At 36.7% G+C, this 18,653-nt stretch overlaps 2 protein-coding genes across 2 annotated transcripts; one reads left to right on the top strand and one right to left on the bottom strand.

The window, feature by feature from the left end:
- The first annotated feature begins 5,444 nt into the window (after positions 1 to 5,444).
- LOC116299222 (uncharacterized) lies at positions 5,445 to 10,508 on the top strand. The gene is made up of 13 exons (XM_089036533.1): positions 5,445 to 5,932; positions 6,012 to 6,179; positions 6,258 to 6,429; positions 6,571 to 6,757; positions 6,881 to 7,241; positions 7,387 to 7,584; positions 7,690 to 7,876; positions 7,948 to 8,086; positions 8,283 to 8,389; positions 8,652 to 8,823; positions 8,924 to 9,072; positions 9,568 to 9,765; positions 10,020 to 10,508. Exons 1-13 carry the CDS (start codon positions 5,567 to 5,569, stop codon positions 10,145 to 10,147), a joined length of 2,532 nt encoding a protein of 843 aa, XP_088892659.1. The 5' UTR covers positions 5,445 to 5,566; the 3' UTR covers positions 10,148 to 10,508.
- On the bottom strand, positions 9,831 to 18,451 carry LOC116299232 (phosphatidylinositol N-acetylglucosaminyltransferase subunit A). Its single transcript, XM_089036532.1, has 15 exons — positions 18,419 to 18,451; positions 18,234 to 18,324; positions 18,034 to 18,099; positions 17,550 to 17,672; positions 16,679 to 16,854; positions 16,160 to 16,287; positions 15,916 to 16,023; positions 15,436 to 15,542; positions 14,141 to 14,223; positions 13,678 to 13,763; positions 13,463 to 13,590; positions 13,124 to 13,179; positions 12,244 to 12,343; positions 10,520 to 11,634; positions 9,831 to 10,403 (listed from the first exon to the last, which is right to left on the bottom strand). The coding sequence occupies exons 1-14, from the start codon at positions 18,442 to 18,444 to the stop codon at positions 11,530 to 11,532; spliced, it is 1,383 nt and encodes a 460-aa protein (XP_088892658.1). The 5' UTR covers positions 18,445 to 18,451; the 3' UTR covers positions 9,831 to 10,403; positions 10,520 to 11,529.
- Positions 18,452 to 18,653: the final 202 nt, after the last annotated feature.

The following is an 18,653-nucleotide window of genomic DNA, read 5'->3' as shown; positions in this document are numbered from 1 at the left end:
AAAAGCCAAAATTCTAGCCGTTAGCCATAGACTAAGATCATGCCATTGAGGCCCATCGTCACATTTAATATTACACTTGTTTGTTTGTTGAAAGACCTCTCCCCGTGTAGGGTTTTATTAAAAAGAAAATGTCAATAATGCTTTCCTCTTGCTTTTATTAATTTCTTGATCAGTGATTAGTTCGATAGCCTCGGATTATTTTCAGTTGTTTTCGTCGGATTCATGAAAGCCATTTTGTTTAGTTTGTTTCACAAAAGAATATACACTGTTGACTTGGTACGGACAACTGTTTTAACTAACTGTTCATGGTCTAGCAATCTAAAAGAATATATGTACATAAGATGCCGCTTTGAAGTAATAGATCAAAAACGAGTGCGAGTGTTTGGTCGGCCAAACGGCCTCGTGCTTTCATCTGTTTCTCGGTGTTTGGATGCGCTGATCAAACAAGAAGAACGAGTTTTCAAACTTACTTCTCAGTCTCATCGTAATTTATATTTGTTCTTGAATCTACTGAGACTAAAAAAAGGGGTCAGTTTTTTGATCAGTGTCTTTTTCTGTTTTTGATCAAGTGTCTGAAGCTGCGTGCACGTGACTACAATACAAAGTCGCCATTGGTCATTGACCAATGAATAATAAATAATTCATAATCTTAGCAACCAATGCATGAGCACTTTTCGGGTCACGTGAATGGGTTTTGATACCTAATGAAATGTTTGAAATATTTTCATCGCTAGTGTTTCAATATCTCTCTCCCCTCTATTGCTTACTTTTCATACTTCTATCTACTATCTACTTACGTAATTACCTTTTTCTCTTCTTTTTACCTTGGACTTATCATGTTTCGAACCTGACACCCTTGGCGTAAGAGTCTAGAGCGTTACCAACTATGCCAACGATGAATTTGCTGACAAAGTTGGGTTGGATCTATATTTTGTTAATGTTTTTCCCATACAACTGCTCTACGTATATTAAATAACACAATAAAAACAAGGAAACTTCTTTTCCTGCATAATAAATTATTGACTCATTAGTTACTTAATCAACCATAGCAGGTGCATTATGGGTCAAGGAGATTTAGCCATTACTTAATGATTAGGAGCGGTGAGCGTATGTTCAAAATACTTATTCTCATAATTGGTATGGTGAAGTTTTGATAATTAGCACTTAAGGTGGCTGACTGCTTTTCGATATTCGATTTGAACTCACGATGTGCGTAGTGCGCTCAAAAACCGCTGAATACTCTTGACGATTTTATTGAAGAACTATACACGTTTTGAGCTTCAAGAGGGCAAAACCCTCAAATTGTGCACGGGATTCTATATTTTTTTGTTATTTCCCAGAATAACTGGTGATATCCCATTTTTTTCCAAAGTTTAAGACAATTCTTTTTATCAGAACAATGTAAAGAATCGTTCTGTTTGTTTTGTGCTCAATTTTTACGATAACTTGCACACCGTAGAACTTGAACAATAAAAGTTTTTCCAATGTCTACAATAGTTTATTAAAACAACTTTTAACGGTATTTTATAAATATAGTGTAAGTTACGTGTTTGGAGTTTTATGATTTCTTTTTCTTTTCTTTTTTTTTTAGTGTACCTAGAGCTTGATGTTCGCTATTTTTCTTCCAAAATTGTACAAACGCATGTCATTCCGGAGTGATTATCTCAAAAACAAGCTCGGGACACCCCATTTTTCTTTGCATATTTGCAATTTTCGGTTTATCATTTACGCCAAAGTAGTCAGCCCCTTAAAGTGCCTATCACCCTTCTGACAATATTCACAGTATTAATTCTACATGGAATAAGATGTTGAATAGCACTAAAAAGATTGTATAGTTTAAGTGCAGCTTCTTGAAGTTTTAAAGGTTTTTCCATGCCATTTGCTAATGCTGTGACGTATGAGGAGTAATCATTTAATATACAAAACATTACTGGCACAGATAAATTAAATTTAAAATTCGTCATTGTTTTCCCATTGCTCTTATAGAAATGATTGCAAGTTAGTTTTCACATAGAAGTCGGTGTTTCGAATAACCAGGTACAACCATAAATGCCTTCTACGTCACAGCATCAGCATATGGCATGGAAAAACCTTTAAAAATTTCAAGAAGCTGCACTTAAACTATACAATTTTTTCGGGTTATTCAACATCTTACCCCATGTAGAATCAATACTGAGAATATTGTCAGAAGGGTGATAGGCACTTTAAAAAGGGTTTTTGTTGTTGCTGTTATACGAATGAACGCCGTGATTAACTGACAATAACGTCATGCACATTACTTTTTCGATGTCTCCGGAAAAAAGCCTTTATATATTAACAAGAAAGAATCGATAATTAGCAGAAATCTCAGCGGTAAGGGGTTTTGAAAACAGTTTCATATTTAGGTATAGTATACGGTAAATGTAGTACAAGTGGATTTAGTATTGCGCGCTTTATGTACATATATATATGCTTTTAAAAATAATTAAGAGTAAACAACGACCAAGTCAGCTGCAAACCGGGGAAAAAAGCCTAATTGAGAACTCTAAACTGATAACCAAAATATGTTGATATATTTTGCATAAAAGGAATCGTATGAAGTCATATTATTAATTGTTTGATTTCGTAAGATATTTTTTAATGTTATCGTAGGATTTAATAGTATATCTTTTGACATTAGCAATTGATGGGTGCTGATTTTAGCGTTGAAGGGGTTATCCTGACTTAAATAAATAAAAGGTTCCATTGATCGATTCATTTAGTTGAGCTTTATTTACTGAGCCTTGAATTTCAGCAGCTAACGAAAAAGATGATATACACGTAGACACATGATAGCCATCCCCACCTCCAATCAATCAGTTTGGTAATTTAGTGACATTGTTTGACAACATGTTGACACTCTATCACAAGGCAATAGTAATATATCCTCACTGAAGCCATTATCACGTCGCAGTATGATTAAGTTATGGGGCGAGATCCGCTCCTTGTCCCCGACAATACAACGAGATGGTATATAGCCAAACTCCAGTCGTAATAGTGCATAATAACTAATCCAGTAGTAATATGCCAACCTTTATTCTTACTATGCTCAACCCCATATACCCAATACTCAAAAACCCACATCCAATACTCAAAACCCACATCCAATACTCAAAAACCCACATCCAATACTCAAAAACCCACATCCAATACTCAAAAACCCACATCCAAACCCAAAAACCCACATCCAATACTCAAAACTTAAAGCATAATGCCGGCTAATAATTCCACTATCCACTACTCAAATATCCTGCATGTATAATCGGTGTGAAATCGGCGCTAGGACGTGTGACCAAAGGAACAAAGCCCAACGAAGTCCAAAGCAGTAAAATGCAGGACCGAAACAGAACAAAATACCAAAAAACAAGTTTATACAGCACTCAGTAAATTATCAGGGTGAGAGACCGGGACGTCTGCCAATGCCTCCGCGCTGGACCAACAAAGGGTGGGGTTTCCTCGGTAATGCACCTCAAGGGGATCGCCCCTTCAGGGATTAGCCTTTGAGCAACGTGAAGTCTCGAAGCAAATGGGGAACCATTTACCTAGAACGCAACCAAAACCAAACAGGGGTGAGCGCGACTAGGCAACCCCGGAAACCCGACCCCCTGTTGGCCCTATAGGCTCTGAACTAGGTCCGGAATTAGAGCACTGAGAAGGCCCCCCCCCCCCCCCCCCCCCAGGGCCAACGAAGGACGCGACAAGATAATCCCAGATGATGAACAGCGAGAAAGGGGAGAAAGAAATTTTTCCCATGAATGACAGGGTTTCAGGGAACCGGGAAACCAGGGTTTCCAACAGCTTAACAGCTTCGTAACGGTCAAATAGCGACGCCGGCCTATTAAGGTGTCTCCTTAGTGCGACCAATCTAACTCAAATTATTACGCGACAAACTCGCGGCTCTCCAGGCCGCTAGCCCTACTAATATTGGCTCTCCAGGCCAAACTAACTCAAATTAATTACGCGGCATATTCGCGGTTCTTTAGGCCGATATAAAACTTACTTTAAGAAATAAGTAACCGGAATAATAGCCCCAAGAAACTGCACAAACCACGAAGATAAATATCACACAAAAGCACTAGGACCGCGTGAAATAAAAACGCTGAAGCAGATCCGTACACCAAAAGACTCCCCAGGGCAAAAAAGTGTAACCTACATAACAGGCTAAAATCGATAAACCCAAGGGCGCTAAAGAACAAGCCGTGAACAAAGAACCAAACCAACCAAGTGTGACGAGGGTAGAAATAAATGCAAATCTGAAGGGTAAACTACTTGAGTAAAACTATACCTGCGCCCAAAAATACCATGTAATAGCGCATAAAATAGTAGTAGCATGCCTTGGATGCAAATCTGAAGGGAAACTACTCGAGTAAAACTATACCTGCGCCCAAAAATACCATATAATAACGTATAAAATAGTAGTAGCATGCCTTGGATGCAAATCGGAAGGGAAACTACTCGAGTAAAACTATAACTGCGCCCAAAAATACCATATAATAACGTATAAAATAGTAGTAGCGTGCATTAACAAAACCACGAAATCCAGATAAACTGGCAGGAAAAAAATAGCGCCAACACAAAGGGAATAACAAACTCTCCCAGATAAAAGAACTGCAGCAAAATTACCTGCTGCTCGCCAGCCGGTGGAACTACTGCTCCCGGCGCTTGCTATTCAAGGTTTTTAACCCTATCTCCTGCTGCCGCTCCTTGCGCCACGTGAACTCTCAGTACAAATGATATCTTTGAAATTTTCTTTGCAGCGGCAAAACGAAACAAATAGAATACAACAAACCTAAACTTTGTCCCACAATACCTGCTGTCAGCATAAGCGCATGAAGTCCCGTCTGTGTTTCATCAACATGCATAGAGCACTAGAATGTTGGCCTCTAGCTGGTGGCGATGGTGGGGACAGCGAGCAAAATTCGTACTTCGAAGGTCCAAACGACGTTATACAATGAGTCATGTGTGTTGACTTAATTTATACTGCTTAGTGATAATTTATTCAGTGAGAATAGATCACAATATACACGGGATCCCAGTATTGTATGCAAGCAATGGCCTATTGGGGAATGCCGCGTAGGGCTATTGTTTACCCGGGGGGGGGGGTAACTCCCTGAAAAAAGCACCGGGGATGCTCGTCGGAAATTCTCAAAAAGACCCCTAAAAGATACCGAAAGTCTTTAAAAAAGGGCGTGGCTGAATGATTTTAACCCCTAAGAGATAAATTTAAAGTGCATATCAGGGTTCGCTGGTTTCAATTCTAAAATAAAGTTTGTGTTGTATAAAGAGGATTTTAGGTATTAAAATTTCAAAAATTATTTTTCGTGTGTAATTTTTTGTGGGTCAAAGTTGGCAAAAAAGCATGATTTGGGCTCCCTTTAGAAACATTTCGGAGCTGTTGAAAGGGATTGGTACCGAGTTTTTGTGACGTCATTTACGGGACTTGTTGATCAACAGTTCAAGGGTTTTTCCTAGTAGAAACGTTCGTAGTGTTACAGAAGCTGATTGAAAATATTGAAAATCGAAGATAAATTTAAGTTTTATTATTAAGATGCCCGACCGTTGTGTTGTCGGAGGTTGTGGTAATGAGAACAGCCGTAAGAACGGCATCTCGTTGCACAGAATTCCGTTTTTTGGTGATGATCGTCCAGAAGCCGTGAGACGCCGCAAGAAGTGGGTTGACTTCGTTCTTCTCACAAGAAAGAAATGGAGTGCGACTTCTATATCTGCGATTTGTTCCGACCATTTTAGAGCGGAAGATTATGCGCGACAGTTTATCGCGATTGACGGACAATCAGCGCCTAACAGTCAGATACTTGTTCGAGATGACATCGGTATCGTTGCCATACCATCCATTACTACAAACAAGAAGGCTAAACCTGCATCTGAGTCGGCTGCAAAACGATCAAGGCGAATGGTAAGAATACCATCCACTTTTAAACTAAGTAAAATAAGACGATTAACTTTTATTTATCCATCTATCTAATGATAAACAGGTCGTGAGGGAAGTTTTACGGTCAATCAACATCCAGGAAAAACAAAATACAGCCGAGGATATGGAGCAAGCGAAGGATCAAAGCCCAGATGAGACAGATCAGAGCCCAGTAGAAGATCCACAAACAGTTCTAGAAGAAGTCTCAGAAATGAATGAACTGGACGATTTGGTATGTTTAAAAACTTTACAAACATGTTATTTACGTATCATGGCTTTTTTGTAAGGACGCGTTCTTTCTTTCTCGTAGTGTAAGTTTACTCAAACTCCAGTTCAGGAATGCTCGAGTTGTACTTCCCTCCAGAGAAAAAATCGTCAGCTGCGAAATCAATGGATTTCTGCGAAGACAAAATTAAGAAAATGCAGAGCTCAACTAAGGAGAGAGGAGCAGCAACAACAGAAGTTTGCAGCTGATCACGAAGGTACTGTATACAATATTTTACTCTGCATTTTGAGAGAGTCGTTGCTTATGGCCTAATATTTTGAGGGATGTGATGGCCTATACTATGTAAGTTTTACTGTATACTATTTTGATATTAAATGTATGAAAATTCACTTGTCAGGCCCACCAAATCCACCTCCTCCGATTTCTGCACCAAGATATGATGAAGAAGATGGTAACAGTGACTATGACTATGACATGGAAAGTACAGATGATGATGGCACTATTACTGAAGAAGAGCCAATGACCGAGGAAGACACCGAGGGGGAGACAACAGAGACAGATACAGACTGTGAAAATGATCAAAGGTTTGCTTAGTTTTTTTCACTGTTTCAATGATAGTAAGATGTAACAGTTAATATAAAATAATATATGAATGATAAACTCAGTGTCTTAATGATACTAATTAAAATCTATAACAATTATTATAGATCAAAAGTCTACATCAAAGATGACAACTTGAGGCATGAACCAAAGCATATTGTGTTTTTGTCTCAACTTTTGCTATTGTTCCAATTTTGTCACTTTTGCAAAAGTGGCAATCCTTTAACTGAGACAAGGGAAGTTGGAACAATGGTAGAAGTGAGGACAACATGCTCAAATACAAAATGCCGGAAAGACTACACATGGAAAAGCCAACCAAACTTCCCAGGAACAAGAATTGCTGCTGGAAATCTATTGTTGTGTTTTGGTATTCTTTTGGCTGGAGGTTCTGCGAGTAAAGTATTCCAAGTCTTTAGACACATGGGACTTTCTTGCATTACTCTCACTACTTTCTTCCACCATCAACAAGTAAGTAAAATATCAATACTTGCAATTTCATCAAGCAAAAGGAAGGAGTAATACAGTGGTATTTTTCATATTGCTATAATTTCAGAAGATTTTACCAATTTTGAGTCATGTAATTATATTTTCTTTCATTTATTACCTATCTTAGAGCATTCTATTTCCCTCTGTCTATATCCACTGGAAGAAGTATCAGCAAACCCTATTTGAAAAACTCAAGGCTCTTGGGAGAGGTGTTGTAATAGCTGGTGACGGAAGGCATGATAGTATGGGGCACAGTGCTAAGTACTGTGCCTACACACTATTTTGCTGTACGTTGCCTTTCATTTTACATTTCACATTGGTGCAGGTACAAATATAATAGTTTGATAAAATATTTGATAACATTTGGTTTGGTAATTATTATATTCCTGTATATTCCTAATGTGTTGATCCATTTTTCATTTTGTTTCAGAGAAATGAAGCTGGAAGTAGTACCACTATGGAGTACATGGCATTCAACAAGTGCATGACTTTCATTCTGGGAAGTGGAATAGCCATAGCATCATTCATATCTGACAGGCACACCTCAATCACCAAACACATGAGAGAAAAACTGGGACATATCAAGCACTACTTTGATTTATGGCATATTAAAAAAAGTAAGCTGTTCTGGTATTTACAAATATTTTATAGTGAAATATTTTGATATATGTTTTTTTTTTCTCTTCAGAAATTCACAAGGTTTTGTTGAAAATCTCAAAGGAGAGCAAGTGCGAGGCAGTGGTTGATTGGATAAAGCCATGCACTAACCATTTCTATTGGAGCGTCACTACGACTATAACTGGAAGCGGAAAAGTCATCTGGGCTAAGTTCAGATAATAAAAAAAAAAAAAAAATTTCTTATATAGCGCCTCTTCCATGAATGTCCAGTGGCGCTTTACAATAAATTCAAAACTAAATTATCCTAAAAAAATACTAGACCTAAAAAAGAAAAATTAAATCAAGAGCTAAAGTACCTTAAAATTACTTAATAAAATATTAATAAAATTGCAATAATATCCTTAGATCCTATCTAAGCCACATCATTAACAAGCATGAAAATCTGGATGACCCATTATTTAATAAGTGTGCACATGGGAGAGATATTCCACAACGGAAATGGTTGCAAAAAGGTATCACAGTTTGAAATACAGCCAAAACAAAGTTATTGCAAAGAATGGAAACTGAAGCTGTAATGATACTGCAATTCTGACTGTTTATGGATAATTTAAAAAAACTGAGTTATGCAGATATAATAATAATGATAATAATAATAATGATAATAATAATGATAATAATAATAATAATAATAATAACAAAGAGTATAAAAAATTCCAGAATTTTGTTCAAGGAGAATCATGGGAGCATTGAATATTTTGTCTGTTTTATTCCTAGATTCCATAGTTTATGAGAAAATTGAGAAAGCTCTTACAAAACCACGGCTGATTGCAGCAATTGAGAAGGCATCAACTGAAGACCAAACTAGCTGCCTAGAAGGTTTTCATTCTGTGGTCAACCACTTTGCTCCTAAAATGATTGGATTCTCATATGTTGGAATGTTATGCAGGTTTGACTATTACCATCATCACAGCATTTTTATGGATGTTTACCAATTTCACTCCAATAAATTAACTGTTTAGCTACATTTCAATTATTTATGATTTCAGGCACATCATCGCAGCCCTTCACTTTAACAGCAACCTTCACAGAGACTTGAAAACAATATCAGATGGCTCTGAACAGGTTGTGGTGGTCTTTCCAAAATTTAAGAATGGAGAGGCAACTGTAAGGAATGTGAAACTGAGGCCATCATTTGGTAAGACCTCTAAAATTTCCATACATCTATGTATTTCCTAATAAATAATTATTGTTATGTGTAATCCTATTTGTGAACAGAGTCAATGGAAATGGTCGCAAAAAGGTATCACAGTTTGAAATACAGCCAAAACATGAATAAGTTATTTCAAAGAATGAAAACTAAACCTGTAAAATAAGCATAATCCTATAATCCTATTTGTGAATAGTCTTGAGAAAGAATGTTGTTGCACAGAACAGTCTTTATACAGTTTCGGCACATCTCTAGGATTGCACAAAACAATTTGTAAGTTTTAGTTTGTGTCCATCACAATGACCAGGGTTATTTCTTAGTCAATACACACTGGTGTTGAGTATTAAATTCATTAATAAAAATATATATTAAATTCATTAATAAAAAAAAAATTAAATTCATTAATAAAAAAATATATTAATGTTATTAATAAAAATTGATGGAAATGTATAATAATTATACAAAAATTATTTTTGTACTTAGATTATGTAGAAGATGTATACCAGACAATGGTCAGTAACATAAATAGTGACAAGCTAAAAGACACAATTCAAGAACTTAAGAACATGACACCCTCTCCAATGAACACGATGTTACAGAAAGAGAGCAAAAAAGATGCTATTGAGAAACACCAAAGAAGAAAGACCATGACTGTTGATGATGTGCCATCTACCACACCAGGTGTATATAAATATAATATATATATTTCTCTCTTTCTAATAATTGAAATATCTCACACATGAAAATTATGAAAAGCATGTTATTTAATGATAATAGTGACACTAACAACAATATGATCTGAGAGGTCTATTTTATTTATAACCACTCATTTCAACTAAGAGATAGAAGAAGTCTCAGGTAGGAAAGTACAGTAAATCGACATATTCAGACAAACCCAATGTCTAAAACGAAGGTTCTGCTCCCTTTCTTTTCAGAAACAACACCTGTAGCAGAACCACGTCAAACAGGGGCGAGACGCAATCCTTGCTGCTCAGCTTGCAAGAAACCAATGAAGGGGCACAAAAATGTCTTGGATTGCCCCAAAAACAGCCCTTCAAATTAGTGCATTACCATGTAAATAATTTCAATACAGCTAGTACGAATCTTGGAATCTGCAATTCTTAAAATGTGCATCTATACTGCACACTCTAATATTCGTATACACTATTTAATATTATAATTACCTATGTCAAATATTCTTCTTCCTCTTCTCTGAATGTTTGGGGAATAATATAATAGGGACATGCTAGCAAAGGAATTATTTTTCTATCTAGATAACCATGTACCAAATGGGTAAACTTTCTACGCTTCTTAGAAATCTGTTGAAAAGTACAAAGAGACCAAAGTTAGAATGTATTTTCATGGGTACCGAAAACATAACAAGACAGATTTTTCGGGTGATGTCAATAAAACTCGGCGACGAATTTTTGCTTACCGTTTCTTGGATGCTTTTTTCTTATTTTCTGCCCCTCTTTTTTTTCCAGCAGGCAGTCGCAAAGACCATAGTTCTAAACAGGTCTAAAGCCTGGATGTAATCGCCATCTTGGGTTTGTTTCGTAGTCGGTTTCTAGCAAATATCTACTTTCTTCATTAAAATCAGAATAGTTGCAACTTTCAGAGTATTCACTACTATAATCAGAAAGAATTGACGTGGAATAAAAGGTTTATACAACTACAGTATTCAAGCGATGCAATTTGTTTTCTTATCCTTCTCAAGTGCTTTCAACACACGAGTCCCGTAAATGACGCCACGGCCGACTAGTCCCAGGCCTCCACGTCGCTCGGCATTTTGCTGTTTTTTGGGAACTTTGATCGAAAAAATAATAATAAAATCGCAACACAATCAAATAATTTTTAGTGATTATATGATCTTAAGGGTTAAAACTATCATATTAAACAAAAAACAGCGAACCCTGATATGCACTTTAAAATTCTCGTTTTCTATATATGGTACTGCATGTGACTACCTTATGTCTCCCAAAAGGGGCCAGCATTTCCAAGTCCCCGCGCACAAATAAGTACCTAAAGCCCTAGTTTCTTTTCAAAGCTATGATGAACATCGTCAAATTGAACGCACACGTCGTTTTGTTTTTGCTTTTCCCTTCTTGTTTTTCGTCGTTTTTTCGTTGTTGTTTCTTTTGCCATTAAAGAGCACGTATTATTATTTTATTCATTCAATTCTACTTATATAATATAAAATGCTACTCTCGAACTGCTACTTTGAAATCCCGTCCAGTTCTCATTGTCAGCTTTAAAATATTATGTACTCATAAATAATGTCAGGACCGAGAAGAAATCATGTCGGCTACGCCTCGTGAGTACATATTCACTCGTAGAATTGTCTCGAAGCGATACACTCGAAGACTCGAGTCTCAGTAAATATTGCACCGACATTCAGTTCGCCTTCTGTGAATAGTTGTTAAAAATACATACCCATTCATTTGATTATTTTTTTATTCTTTTATTTGTCGATATCTTGTTTTTGTCATGTCTCAAAGCTCTTCTTGTGAGACGCGTTGATAAACTGTATTCCGGCGAAATATCTATATTCTGAAAAGTGACAAAAGCAGGAATGATGGGGCCAGTAAGATTGTCAGGTGACTCACGACAAAATTAAACCAATTGGACTGGGATATCTACTTCCTAATGACTTATTCTTGGGGTCCATGTTACGTCATAACCGCCATGTTGGTTGATGATAACAAAGCATTCCTCATTAGTTTCTCTTGTTAGCAACATGGCGGCTGTTTCACTGTTATTTATATCTCAAGGGATTTTGAATAATGTGCTTGCAACCCAAGAATATATAGTTATACACCTATTTCAAATAACGTTGTCGGTCGCAGATCTGAAATCTGAGACCGAAAGGAATTGTGGGTTGTAAGCTGTAAATTGTTTGTGGTTTTAATTAGTAGTTCGCAAACAGTTAATATCTTGGTATACTAACTTTGAGCGATGACCTGCGCTGGCAAACTATCTGGGTAAGTGTATATTGAATTTTTAACGAGAAAACACTCAGTCCCCCACAATTGCAATCAGTCTCAGATTTCTGAATCCAGATATCCAACCGACGTTTTTTGAATATTACAAAAATGCAAGTAATGAATGTCGTTTGTTATGTTTGTTTTAAGGTTTACTGCGATAACTACGAGTACTTACTTCTTTGGGGACTAAATATTCAACGATAAGGAGAAGAATCAAATCAATAACAGCAAGGACGCAGAAAATCTTGCCTGCAACACTTCCACACTCGTACAACCTAAAATGAAAGACAAGACTGTGTTAAGCAAATCGCACAAACTTCGCGCTAAAATAAGAACTTATAAGACAAGACAAATAACAGAGAGATAACAGCCGGCCACTGAATGTGAAATTCAAAGTGTTCAAGAAAATCTAGAAGCTTCTCTTCAGCTTTACCTTCCATGTTTTTATTATTTTGAACATGATAATATTAAACCAATTTAGTATTGACAGTATTTAGCAATAAGTCCTTGAGCACAAATGGACTATTGACTCATAGGCCATGAGGGTGAGAGGACTAATTGCTTTAGTTAAATCCAACTAGTCGGTCAGATATTTAGAAGCAAACTAGTCTTGAATTAAAGTTTAATTAAATTGTTTTGCTTTCAAAGCCGGCACTTTTCGCTTCTACCTAGTATAGGCTGTAATATAGCCTACTAGTATGCTCATCCAATCAGAATGCAGGATTGATGATAGACCACTTGTTGGATTTGACTAATTGTATTTATTCACTTCAAGCAAACATATAAGGCAGTTTTCAGAGCGACAGCACAAGTGTCTTACCAATGTCATTAAAGACCATCCCGCAGGCTTTGAACTATCAAGCGATGGCAGCCTTTGTCGTCGTACCTCCTGTCATGGCTGCCATCATGTGATGATGCAAAGCCCCTATTGTGCCAGTATCAATCAAAGTTATAAAGAACACCAGCGTATCATTTGCAATCATACCCGATTTGTTCAGGACATAAACATGACATGGATGTGGATATATATTTAACTAAACCAAACCAATCCTCACCTTTGAAGTCTAACGTTAAAGGGCACACTTGGTAACTTGGATACTGTATCATACACCTGGAAATATTAGCATATGGACTGTATCAGATGAACGAACGACAGACAAACAGTCAAAGGAACGACTAAACTAAACAAGGCAGGTAAACAAACGAGGAGCAAATAAACAAGCAAATAAACAACTAACAAGCAAACAAACAAACAGACAACAAACAAACAATCAAGCAAATACACAAAAAGCGAGCAAATAAACAAACAAGCAAACAAGCAAATGAGCAAACAAACAAACAAACAAATAAACGAATTAACAAACAACAAACAAAAAGAAGTCTGTAATAATTACTGTTTCAGTTCTTTTGCAGACGTTCATCCAAGTGTACATAGATTTGATTCTTTCATGCAAGACCTCTGCATTCAGCACTTTTCCTGTCCTAACAGCTAAGATAGCGTCGTCTAATGCTTCTTCTAGTGCTAATAAAATGCAACAAAGACTAGTTAATGTTAGTGAGCAACAAAAAGGAGTCTTGTTAAAAGTTTTTGAGTTTCTGTTCCACTGACCTTTAACACTAGGTTGTGCAAGTCTAATCATATCAGATGGCAAGACTTCTGGAACACCACCAACTTGTGTACTTACAACTAGAAGGCTAGTAGTAGAATATGATCAAAAACATCAAAACAAATTCTGTTAAGGCCAGGATCACATGACGAAACAAAACTAGAATAGAAATTTACATGTCTCTTCATGTGAACGCAGCCTCGACAAGTTGCTGACAGCAATGGCGTCATGACTTTTTTTCTACCACTGCCAATAATTTTGGGCTTTCTTGATTCAAAGTATTGTAGTTACGCATCAATAACACTGCGTGCCAAAACCTTTGAGGCATTCTGATACTTAATACACTTCTTTTAGTTAAAGCTTACTGTCTGTCGAGCGATCCCTGATTAATGCGACTGAACAAAAGCAAGGGAAGATATACTATTACTCTTATCAAGATGAAAAACCAAGATAAGATAGACTTACCCACAGCAAGCAGCCTCGACGATGGCCATACAAAAGGCCTCTGTCAATGAGGTGTTAAGAAAGATATGTCCCTGCACCAGAACCTGAACAAACAAAATGTTTGGATGGCAAAACAAAGCATTACGTTCTAGTTAAGCTATATTGAAGAAATAGAAAACGCGCGCGCGTGCTGTGTGCTGTCATAAAGCACGCGGGGGTTGGCATAACACGAGAGAAGTGTTAGGAGAAGCACGACGCGTAGCGGAGTGCTTCTGGACACTTCTCGAGTGTTCTGCCAATCCCCAAGTGCTTTATGACTGCACACAGCACAGCAAGCAAGTTTTTTATTTCTTTTATAAAATACAAATTACAATAGTAGATAGGAATGACGCAACGGAAAGTGCGCGCGCGTGCAATGTTCTCTCATAAAGCATGCGCTCCAAACCAATCAGAACGCGACATTCATAACAGTTATTTTATAAAATATTTTATTTACCGACCAGGAGATATCCCAATAGGGAAAAGCTGTGTCCGAGGTCTTGAATATTTTCAAGACCGAGGGCACAGTTTTTTACTATCAGGGCGGTAAATAACTTATCCCCCCTTACTTTTCGACCTGTTTAGCAATCCGTTATCCCACGCGCACATGCGTAGGATGTCAGGATACCGGACCGCGGGGACACCAGGGGAAAACGTTTGCGCATGCGTGCACTTCAGCACGTTTTCTAAGAATTTTGAAGAGTTTGAGTGTAAAAATAAATGTTTGTTTTCTCCAAGTTTACAAAAAAGTTCGAGAGTATACTTTTGTCAGACCAAGATACTGTATTAACAAACACAATATGAAATAATTAGTCTTAAGTTTCAAGCATGGACACTAAGTTTTGACATTTTGTGAAGTCCAATTTATAAGGCACGTTTGAAAGTCAAATTTACTTATGCCTTGACTAATTTGCATACAGATTCAGAGCATGCGCAGACGTTTTTCACTCGTGACGTCCGCGGGCAGATGCTGAGAAAAACAGCCAATCAGCAGAACGCACGATTTTTAGGATACCGGACAGGAAAGAATAACGTTTAACATTACTGGTTACTTGGATTGGAAAGAAATGGGGAAAATGAGTCATTTCAAACATAAAGTTAAATGTTTGTTTGCATTTTTAACATAAACAGGCCACACACTATATTAGAAAATAAGTAACTTTTCCTGCTTCACTTTCATGGATAGTATTAAATCCTACATTTTGACTGGCCGCTACTTCACGCAGTGCGGTTCTGTTGGAGAAAGATACACTGATCTCACTACCAAAGTAACTTACATCTCTAACTTTGTCGTGTTCTAATGTGCCCAGTAACTCGACTCTGTTGTCTAATTGATACTGTTCCCTTGTCTCTTCAAGAAGCACTCTCTTTGGTCCATCTCCACCTACAAAACATGTTGAATACATACATGAAACCATCATTTATTTCACAGCCTCTTTTGCTCCTACGATGATATTTGCCGCGCAAGATCTGTTGTCATATAAATGCGTTGCTGGCGGTCAATGGCCACGTGTCTGTCCCGGCTTGTTAAGGTATTAATCTTTATTTCATTTCATATGTTCGTTTACTTTTTCATTTTCCGCTGATGACTCATGCATAGCGTATCAAGCACGTGGAAATTAAACTGTGGAGGTCAATCAAAAACACGTTTATTCGCTATACATTTGAAAGTGATGCACGCTTTTCATTGACCGTCAAAGCCACTAAAACACACGTTCTGAATTTATTGGTTAAGTTTAGAATCAACGGTGATTTACCTATAATAAAGTTGACATCATTGTACTTGCTGCAGATTAATGGTATTAAACTTGCTAACAAGTCCATCCCTTTTCTGTACACCAGCCGACTCACCACTACTATGATAACTGGAATCATATCAAATCATCACAAATATAATCAAAAGTAATCATTACCCATCAGTCAACACCTCTTTACTTTCGAAAGGCTTTTGGACGGACTAACATCCAACATGGCAGCAAATCAAGCGCTCTACTGACTTACTTTGATTGTTGCTTCTTCTAGAAGGGTCAGGGGTGAATACTGACGCATTAACAGCATTAGGAATGACAGAAACGATGTATGGATTCATGCAGGACTGAGTAGATGCACGCAGCACTGTGTTTTCCTTACTGCAAAAATAAAACAAATGTCATACTGAGCTCTTTCCACGAGATAAATAATTCAAAGATACATGCATATATGAGAGGTGAAGGAAACACTATTTTCTTATTATTCATTTAATCATTCGTTCATTCATTCATAATCAATTTTTTAAATTGTTCACTTCTTATTCTCCAAAATACACATTCAGTTGATGAATACTGAATCTATTGAAAAAATTCAGAAGGTTTTTACCCAAGTTTCCCTTTTTTACTGCTGCAAATCAAAATATGATAACAGAGTAACTTTCAACTACGTAGAAGTAGCAAAAACCAAATCAGTGTTCCGTAAAATAGCTGCAATTGTTGTTGTTGTAATCACTAATAGCAATAAGAGACAAACAGGTACAAGCTGTTTTACCTTGTGTGTGAAACACATATTACATGATCAATGTCAGCCAAGGAAAACTGAAGAAATTTATTGGTTATAATGGAACTTGCATCAGCAAAACCAAAGAGGGAATGGTCAGTAAAAACACACTTTATTCCCATTGTACGAGCATGCAATAGAGCATCATGGCACAGTGTTGAAAAAGCCTGCACGTAAGAGAGGAACAGTTAAATAATTCAACATTTATGTTGATAATGAATAACAAATATCAATAAATCTTTGTTATTTGTTGAGAAAACATTTTTCATGGCAAGGGGAAAAAACCACATATCAAATGCTATATAGGTGCAATTTAAACAGCATATCAACGGCCTGTGGTATACACCACAGTTTCTGAACAGTAAGTGGAAACTGGAAGGATTTACTGCTACACCAATGCAACTAATGATACTAAGATAACTAGCAATGTACCACCCATTGACAAAGTGTTAGCTCATGAATCATGCACTCACATATACTGAATCGAAAAAACGTAGTCAGGTTCGAGAAGGTCATATCATCGAAGCTAAGACTGAAAAGGATTTAGGGTACTCTGAAATGTGTATTATATTTGCATATAGAAATGTAAAAATGCACAGTAGAGCAAAGTCTGTCAACCTAGATTAACAACATGCCAAAGCCATAATGTATAAAATTTGCACAGGAAGGGAAAACTGCAATATGCATCAAATTAGCATAATTGTTTGCCTTCCCATGCTCCCCTTCGGTCTTAGCTTTGATGATATAACCTTTTTTTGAATCTGACAATGTTTTTTTCAATTAGGTGTATATGTACTACAAAAAAATATAACTAACAATGCAAAAGTGGTAGCTAATACAGAAGACAAGCATTTTAACTTACAGAGTGGCCATGAACCAATGTTATACGTTCTCTGATGAAGATGTATCTAAGGATTGGCATGTCTGTGTATAGTGTTGGTAGGACACACTGGTTATGGAATATTCCCATTGGGATGTAATAAACCTGGCATGAAACAGAATAATAAACAAGCATCATGTACTACCAATACCAGAATCCCTCAAGTGCCCACTTTTGATCGTTCAAGTTATGAGTGTCAATGTTGTCTTACTTCTCTTGTGAGCCAACACAAATACAAATTGAATTATTGAATGCAAAACTCATTAATGGCCATCAGCTAAAAAGACACTCTGGAACATAAGATCTAACATAATAAGCATTCATTGTATCTCTATTGTAATGGCATTAACTATAATATTCAAAAGAGACAGATTCATCACTTATACTTCCCATTTCATTCAATATATTGCCCAAATAGATTTTGTACCGTTTGGACAGATATTGTATATATATGTCGAATAGATACCTTAAGATAGTTAGTTAAATATCTAACTCCCTTTCTCCCTCCATAGCCATGGGTTACTATTATGACCTAAATATGCACGGCAAACAAGTAGAAATTAGTAATAAAATAATAATATAAACAAAATATCTTTATTCAATATTTAATGTTTAAGCATTGCAACCATATTTTTAGCTATCCAGCTGTGGTAAGTGTAGACTGACCTTGTGTTTTCGCTGTATTAGACACTGTGCAAGTTGATAAATATGACTCTCAACTCCTCCCATGTTCGGGTAGAAGAAATCTGACACCATACTGAAAACATAAACATATAAAGGACATGACGATTATGAATTATTTGCAACCAATCTAAACTTAGACCATTGGATGGAGTTTAAACTCTTCGTACCATATTCGATGCTTCTCGTCCGCCATCTTGATCTTTGTTGTCTTTTTGTGGTTGCACGCTGACAGTAAAGTATCGTATATCTGCATACCACAGGAAACCCAATAACCTTTCAATTTCCACCAAAATTTCGAAAGTTTATACAGAATGGTAAAAATCTAGAATAGAAACTATTGATTGGTTAGATATATTGAAATATGAAAATATAGCTTCTGTATGAAATATATAGTTTAATTGA

This window comes from Actinia tenebrosa, unplaced genomic scaffold (assembly GCF_029948245.1).
Source record: "Actinia tenebrosa isolate PJP-AT-01 unplaced genomic scaffold, QUT_ActTen_1.0 PGA_scaffold4__44_contigs__length_22323623, whole genome shotgun sequence".
NCBI lineage: Eukaryota > Metazoa > Cnidaria > Anthozoa > Actiniaria > Actiniidae > Actinia > Actinia tenebrosa.
Note: the sequence above shows the minus strand (reverse complement) of the source record. Positions and strands in the feature narration are given on the sequence as shown.

Coding starts and splice junctions, on each gene's coding strand:
- LOC116299222 (XM_089036533.1), top strand. CDS start 5,567: ATGCCCGACCGTTGTGTTGTCGGAGGTTGTGGTAATGAGAACAGCCGT. Junction 8,087..8,282: donor GGAAAAGTCATCTGGGCTAA/GTTCAGATAATA, acceptor TAATATCCTTAG/ATCCTATCTAAGCCACATCA. Junction 8,390..8,651: donor ACGGAAATGGTTGCAAAAAG/GTATCACAGTTT, acceptor TTTTATTCCTAG/ATTCCATAGTTTATGAGAAA.
- LOC116299232 (XM_089036532.1), bottom strand. CDS start 18,444: ATGGCGGACGAGAAGCATCGAATATG. Junction 15,543..15,915: donor TGATGTCAACTTTATTATAG/GTAAATCACCGT, acceptor CATGTTTTGTAG/GTGGAGATGGACCAAAGAGA. Junction 11,635..12,243: donor AATATTTAGTCCCCAAAGAA/GTAAGTACTCGT, acceptor GTCACTTTTCAG/AATATAGATATTTCGCCGGA.